Here is an 8,241-nt window from a genome sequence, read left to right as displayed (position 1 = left end):
TGCCACGTTTGTTCTGACCAACTGAGGAAAACAGCATTACAATAAATCGTGCTACCAATGGTGATTTAATCTAAAGATCGTAATCTTTAATCTAAAGTTAGCTCATATCACATCAAACCATGCAAATTATTATTATTGTTATACTTTATTCTCAAATTGTTAATGTTAACAACATCAGCATTGCGTGACTATGAGTATTTATTAGCATGTAGATTTCAATTTCTGTACAGTCTAATCTCTAATTGTCAATACCATTCGAATTTCATATTAAGAAATTATTTTAACCTTATTTACACAAGATTACATCTTGTGTAATCCCAGGCTATCTGTAATCAGAAGCACATTTATAACTGGAATATAATTTAATTTCATTCACATGTGTTTCATAAACACATAATCCTTTCTTGATTACAATCCGCCATCAAAATGATGCATTTAATTATTCTAGCTCCTGTGAGAAAAGGCTACAAACGATCGGCCACCTGCAGGATCCTCACATGCGATAGCCTAGTGGCCGGGACAACTTCTTTATGTTTACAGAAGTGATGTAATGATGCAGCAGCATGCTCGAACTTCCCGCAAAAACCTACCCGTACCACTCAAATTAGAAAACATTATTAGAAGCTGACCGTTGTGAATTGGGCTAAAGTAAGGCGATAGTTTTGAACACTGGCTGGTTATGTACTTGCTCAAATATTGATTTCGGATAATTAATAACCAAAAAAAGTTACGGACTGCAGCTTTAAACAAACAAATAAACAATTAATTAATTTATTTGTTTGTTTGTGGTGAGAGTTATTTGGTTTTAGACAAACTGAACAACACAGGTTTAAACTGGAAACTATGATTTCCGATTGGATCAATATATATAAATGCATTTTAAATGACACAGTCGCTTCACTGTTTTCATTGTAATGCTGAAGCAGAATTTCTCACGTGTTTTACTGTAGGGTCTCTCGGAGGATGTACTATGAAACTGGGCAGGGAAAGGGCTTATGTTCTGAGAGCTGAGCCAAAGATGACAGCTCAAAGCTGATGGCGATGCTGCAAAATGAAACGGTTTGCCAAGACCCTCATTTTTTCACCCCATTTCATCTTTATTCATAGCCCTCCAGTAAGTCAGAGTCAACATGATTCTCAAATTTTCAACAACGCTAATGCTGCAACATCTATTAAGCTGAGTGGCATGTGATGGTCCTGAAAAGAAAAGGCAAAGTTCCTCTTAGCGTTGGAGTTTTTTTTTTTTTTTTTAGTCCGTTCCATTTCAGTGAGTAAAGTTCCATTTCTACTTGATGTTTCTGGGTTAAAGTCATAAGGAACAACATTTATCTTACACAAACAACAAGAAAAAATAATAGTTTATATTATTCACATGCACTGAAAAAGGTGAAATTACTATGCCATTTATTTAAAAAAGTTAATTTTTATACCAGTTTAATCAATAGTTGTTGTTTGCAATTTAAAACTGTTTTGTTCAGTTTGTCTAAAAAGCATCTTTATTTAACAAATTAAAGGAAACGATTTTGATACCAGAGTGCTGATGTGCAAAACACATGGCTAGCTTTACTGACAGCAGAAATTATTATGGGGTTTGTAAATTTTTCTGGTGTTTTTCTTTTTCCTTTGTTTAGTACATTTACATTACATTCACATTTAGTCATTTAGCAGACGCTTTTATCCAAAGCGACTTACAAATGAGATAATAATAATAATTAATAGTACATTAAAAAAAGACATTGAGATAAAAAATGAAGAATAATTTTGAAATTGTCTTATAAATGAAATATGTCTTAAAAAAGAAACAAAACCTTCTAGTGAAAATTGCACTTTCATATTATAGATACGCTGTTGTTTGTGGTGAAATTCAGTTGTAAAAATACAAAAGATTATTAAGGTTTGAACCAATACCATAAAAAAATGCATTTGGCTAGTACATTTTCAGTATTATTTTTTTAAAACTCTAATTGATTTATTTTATAGTAAAATCAATTCATGTTTCAGTAAGTGTTTTATTTATGTATTTATTCACTTATTTACTCACTTACGTACTTACATTAATAACCTTGACAATAATACAGTCAAACCAAAAATTATTCAGAAACCATAGATAATGTTTGATTTTGTTGTACTTTTTTACTATTTTTTTACACTTTAGGTGTCTGAATAAATTTTGGTTTGGCTGTATATACAATAATACAACGAGAAGCATGTTTTTGTCACTAACTGTTGTTTGGCTTTTATTATTAACTGAGTAACTTAATTTAGTTACTAAAAACTCAGAGTTCATCATTTTTAAGTAATTTCAGTCACACTATGTTAAGGTCCAATTCTCACTACTAATAAATCATTAACTATGACTATTGCCTCAATAAACTCCTAATTTGCTGCTTATTAATATGTAGTAATGTAGTTGTTAAGTTTAGGTATTGGGCAGGATTAAGGATGTAGAATATGGTCATGCAGGATACATGCTTTATAAGTACCAATAAAAAGCCCATATGTTAATAATAGGCATGTTAATAAGCAACTAGTTAATAGTGAGAATTGGTCCCTATACTAAAGTGTTACCGTAATTCAGTGGTTGAGTTGTTAACAGTGCAATCAGTCCACAGACTGGTTTCAAACATGCAATTCCCTGATATTATCAAAAATAATCACCTTCACAGAGTCAACAGACAATTATATCTGCTTCTTCTCACTTGACTTTCACCTGTGTTGTGCTGTTACACCAACATACACGTTTCACGACATGCTTTCAGAGCTCAGTGAGAACATTATGACCTTGAGGGATAAAAAGATGATTTTACATCTGCTGGTGTCGCTGTTGGACAGCGTTACTGAAAACGACTAATTTACACATTGTTTGATGCATATTTCTTTTGCCTCATTTCTGTAGTTATTTTCTCATCCATTTTTTTGGAAGATGCACTTGACAGCTTTTCCTCTGTAGAGAAAATGCCCCTGATTAATCCGCTGGAACACATACAGTAAAAAAGACAGAGCACAAGAAGGGAAAGAGCGATAAAGAGAGTCATAGAAAGGAAAAGAAGAGGGGAGCTTATCTAAACTCAGCCCAGGGTCAAAATGTCCCAAACTCACAGAACTCCACATCGCACTTATCTGTGTTTACTAAGCAGAGAGATGCAGAGATAAGTGATTCACGAGGCTGCTTCCGCTGTATCAGAGCGGTTACAGTGCTTAATGCTGTTTTTGATGGAGTTTAATTAGTTTGGCTTTGCAAAGTCAACATACTGTTATTTAATAATTTTATGGGACCAAAATGTTCAAATGTAACTTCTAGTGCTTTCAGATGATCACATTTTCCATCTACTTATCTACGTGACTTGTTGCATGCAACATTACTGCAGGCAGTGCTCCCTCACCAACCCTTTCACAGATGAGAGAAAGAAAAATGGATAAATTGGGCTGTCCCACTGAGAACACTGCCCATATGAGGCTTGGTCTGAGCACACTAAAGGTCACAGTCTGAAAGGCTTGCAAATACACACACACACACACACACACACACACACAAGCTCAAAATTAATGTTGGTAGAGAAATACTGGCACTACTGGAACTCAGGGTTAATTCATATCAAGTCTGAAGGGACACTCACATTGAGAAATCTCATTTGCTTTTTAAAATTGTATTTATTGATTGATTGATTGATTCCCTCGCAGCAAATGATTAGTGAAAAATGCTGAGTGCTAACCTCATGCTATCAAACTGAATATTAAAGGTGTGTTTTTTTTTGTCTTTTCTTGTCTTTTCTTTTCTTTTTGACCCTTGATTTAATACTGTTAATTAATATAAATAAATAAATAAATATAAATTCAACAGATCATGTCAAAATAATGATAATTTTGTACGGTTTTGATTTTTGGATACAGTCAAGAATATCAAGACCACTGAGGTGGGACAGGCTGAAATTGCCAACATAATACACATACAATTATTCTTAAAATAATAATAAAAAATAAAAATGAATAAATAAATAAATGAATAATAATAATAATAATAATAATAATGCTTAAAATGATTTAGAAATGGTAACGGACACCAAAGTGTACCTTACTGATAGAAAGTAGCTACATAATGAACTAATCCTGTGGACACTCTGCTACACCTGTGTGAACTCGAGGGGAACTGACTTCATACATCCATTAAAAATCACTGGCAGCTGGTTAAAAGTCATTGCAAGAATGGCTCAGAAAATATAAATAATATGCATTCATTTGTGGGTGTTCAAATAGTAAATATAAAATCTAACAGATGCATAATACTGTAGATAGATGAACTTTTTCAGTTATATTTTAGTTCTGAATTTTAAATTGTAAACGTAATTATGAATAGCCGTCCATACAAAAGTAATAACCGTCATCTGCAAACTCCATTTAATACTTTAGTGTATTATCTGAGAACAGAAAAGTGTCTAAGCTGTCATTTTATTGACGTTTAAAACCCTCGCTCCTGCTGTTTGGTTAACAAGAAAAATATTGGAATACAAACTTGAATCATGTCAGAAGATTTAGTATTTGCACATTTGCCAACTTACTATTTGAATTAGAATTTATTTTTCTGTTTTCACTTTAATTTTAAAGTTGTAGCAATGTTGTTGTGCGTTTTTGTCATGTTTATTAGTCATTAGTGTTTCTTTTTTTTTTTTTTTTACATTTTGTATGTCTCCTTATCTGACACATTCATTTCAGTTCATGTTCAATTTTTTCTTTGCTACCTAGTAGGCCACTGTAGATGACACTGAACAAAAAATGTACGATTGAAAATATACTTAGAACTTTTTTTAAAGATTTTTATGAACCATGTAAGGTTGAACTGGATCCCCATTGTTTTCCAATTTTCTTCGTGCTGGTATCACCAAACACAGATGCCGCGGCCGAGCAAATAATGAAAGCTGGGGTGCGCCGTCTTCTGCCTTTACCTGGCAGCAGAGCGGCGAAAGGAGAAAAAAATACAGCTCAGTGTGTGTACGTGTGTGTTCGTGTCCCCACCGTGTGTGTGTTTGCTGGTGAAATGTAGCGGCGAGTCTTGCTCTGGACTGTTACCAAGGGCCGAGGGTTCAGGATAATGAAAGCACCATAGTGACATGTTCTATACTCACTTTTGTACTCAAGGTGAAATCCAGCCGCGACGACACTGATATCTGTATGGAAGTGCAGGTAAAGCTGGTTGGAGGTGCTGTTCAACAAGGCTGGAGCTGTTGTACCTGGAAGATAACACCAGAAAGGGGTATGAGCAGGAAAAGGGCTGGAGTAATCACACACGATGACAGTGTGTTCTCATTCCAGCGCTCACACACACAAACACAACACAGTAGCTAAATCATGAGTGCGTGCACACATGCAGGAACAAAAGGGCAAAGGGAGATAAGCAGCTGTTAATCACGTATTGCTCCTGTGAAAGACTCGCCCGGTTTGGACATCAGCCAAATGAAACGGAGTCAAGTAAAAAGGGACGGCAAAAAGGAAATGTTTGACAGGCGTTAGTCATTGAAGTGTGTCGCTATCCTTCTGAGCTCTCAGGGGGGAACTTTCATCATAGCTCAGAGGGAAGAGTCACTTATCATCAGACTAAAAAGCAAAACAGCTACTGCCACTCTGGATTCAAAGCAGAGGACTTTCCTTCTGCTTATACATATATGGACATAACCAATACAGAGTGTGACATATTTAATACATGGAGGAAATGTCATGAATACTATATAACATCCTTAAAGTCAACATGAAATGCGACAATTCATAATGCGACAGATTTTTGAGTGAAACGGGGGAGAAAACTGTTGGCCGGGACTTGATTTTATCCATAGAATTGGTTGAATTGTGAAAAACGGGCATTATGTATTAGAATAGAGTCAGGCAATTGGAAGGGCAGATCAAGGAGTGAACTGATAAATTGTTCACTGTAAAAAATATAAAAATAAAAAAAAAAGCTGTGGTTCGGTAAAAATTCATCCAAAACTCAAAAAACATTTATAGAACAACCTGTACATTTTGTGGAAACTATGAAGAAACACCAATTAACAGGTTTTTACTTTAGTTTTTTTTTTTTACAGTTTTATACAGTAACTGTATATTACAATCATTTCACATTAAGACCAGAAATGTGAAATTTTGATTTCATGTTGACTTTAATATGGAACATATTTTCTATAATGTCATATTTTATTACTCTTAGCCTACACTTTGTTTTCACATTTATCATTTTTGAAAATGTTTCTTAGCACCAAAATAGTTGTAATTAACTATTTTCTACCTCAACATACAGAATTCAATTACCACACAAATAATACCGAGTCGTCCCTCAGTTTGAAAAAAATAAAAATAATAATAAAATCACAGTGCATGTTTATGATGCAAAATACTGCACCAGGTTACATTTTAAAATGCATACTGTTTGGAAAGAATCACAAGGCCGGCAGTGAAGATGGATAGTGAGCAGTTCCTGTGTTTAGTGTTCTCTGATAAATGGCATGCAATACAAACATCTGGATGGTACTGGTTAAGTAGGTTAAGCTATTTGTCAGAGTATATCTGCATTTTAATTCCATTTTTTCCGCACTGATTGATCTGAACAGACAATGTCGATATTGCATTAATGTTTGTGACAAATTAATTTCAAATTAGAACAGGCCTTCAGGCTAAAAAAAACCCAGCATTTTACAATAAGGTCCCATTAACACATGAACTAACATTAACTAACAATGAGCAAAACATTATTTAATTATAATATGTGTTAATGTTAATAAAATACAAATATTTTTGATCAACATTTGATTTTAATAATGCAGTAGTAAATGATGAAATTAACATTAACTAAGATTAATAACTCTTTGGAAGTATTTTTCATTGCTAGTTCATGTTAATTAATGTATTTAACTAATGAAATGAAAGCTTATTGCAAAGTGTTACCTCCTCACTTAGGGCAACATTAAAGGCTGCATGTGCAAACCAATGCATTTGAAGAATGTGATTTATAATGTTAAAAACGGGACAACTGCATCTCACAACACTACGGTAATACATGAAGTTGAGCTCTGGCACAAAAATGAACATTTCTGCAATGCATCACATCAGAATCCAACATCTCAGGTTCCTGCAGGCTTCCCAGCTTCTTTTCTCCTTTGAGCTCATTTGCTTTTACCCATATTCTTTTTTATCTCCCTGTGGGAATGAAGGTACAATTCAAATACTGTGTAAAAGTAAATAAGCTTGGAGTAAACAAGATTGTAAAAATAATCAACAAATACTGTTTATAGTATTCAGTGCCTTAGTACGCCGCCGCATAGCAACTCGGGATGAATGCTTAAATACACCCACATAGCCATGGCATGCGCTTAGAGAACTGTTTAGTTTGAGAAGAAAGATTTCTTTCAAACTCACATCTGTAGCATTTATTCATACATGGCTTGTTTATATCTTTACACAAATGCCCAAAATGGTGTCATGCAGTTGCCAGGAAATAGTTCCCCGGCATCTTTTGCATTTAAAACATCCTGCCGTTCTGACTGCTAATACTCCAGTCGATCCAAGTCCAAGTACATTAGACTGATGACCGAAGCCTGAAAAATGCTCCTTTGCGCTTGAATGATTTGACTAATAATTTTTGGATGAAGTTTGACAGCTCCGTAGAGCTCATCCAGTGTCCAGCTATTCAGCAGTCTATCATCTCTATTAGGGACAAGGCAATCTAGAGAGGATCTTAAAACGCTCAGACGAGACTCGGATGAGTTTAAATGGACTTTGCCAGACAGAATATGCTACATTTACAGTACTGAATCACATTGGATGGCAAATAGGACAAGGAGTGATGCATCCTCACAGATTAAGGGGATTTGAGAAGAAGGATTCTTTGTGAAATACATGCCCATGATTGGATTGAACCACTACAGACCGATATTCCTTCTAAGCTGAGCACTGATGTTGCTCCCGCACAGATGGGAAAAAAAAAAAAACTGCAAGCAGAAGGCAGACAAAAAAATGTGTGGGGTAAAAGTGAGATGAACAGGCAGCGTTTGAACTGGAGTCCAACCACATGTCCATTAATTTTCAATGTGCAACTGAAGCTGTGGGAGATATGCTTAGGATCATATAAAATAATTATCAACTATATAATCATATTACAACATAGTAATAATTATGTTTGATTATATATATATATATATATATATATATATACGGTCATGCAGAATAAGGCATTAATATGTGTTTTATAAGTACTAATAA

General features: G+C 34.4%; 1 protein-coding gene across 1 annotated transcript in view; it reads right to left on the bottom strand.

Moving 5' to 3' along the window:
• The window catches only part of LOC107702659 (CUB and sushi domain-containing protein 1-like), a 232,478-nt gene that overhangs the window by 77,355 nt on the left and 146,882 nt on the right, over positions 1–8,241 (bottom strand). The window contains exon 37 of the mRNA XM_016505042.1: positions 5,121–5,225. Coding sequence (XP_016360528.1) covers positions 5,121–5,225 — 105 coding nt within the window. The remainder of the gene's footprint in view (positions 1–5,120; positions 5,226–8,241) is intronic.

This window comes from Sinocyclocheilus anshuiensis, unplaced genomic scaffold (genome assembly GCF_001515605.1).
Source record: "Sinocyclocheilus anshuiensis isolate Anshui unplaced genomic scaffold, SAMN03320099.WGS_v1.1 scaffold6, whole genome shotgun sequence".
NCBI lineage: Eukaryota > Metazoa > Chordata > Actinopteri > Cypriniformes > Cyprinidae > Sinocyclocheilus > Sinocyclocheilus anshuiensis.
The sequence above is the reverse complement of the archived record's forward strand: the minus strand, read 5'-3'. Positions and strand labels throughout refer to the sequence as shown.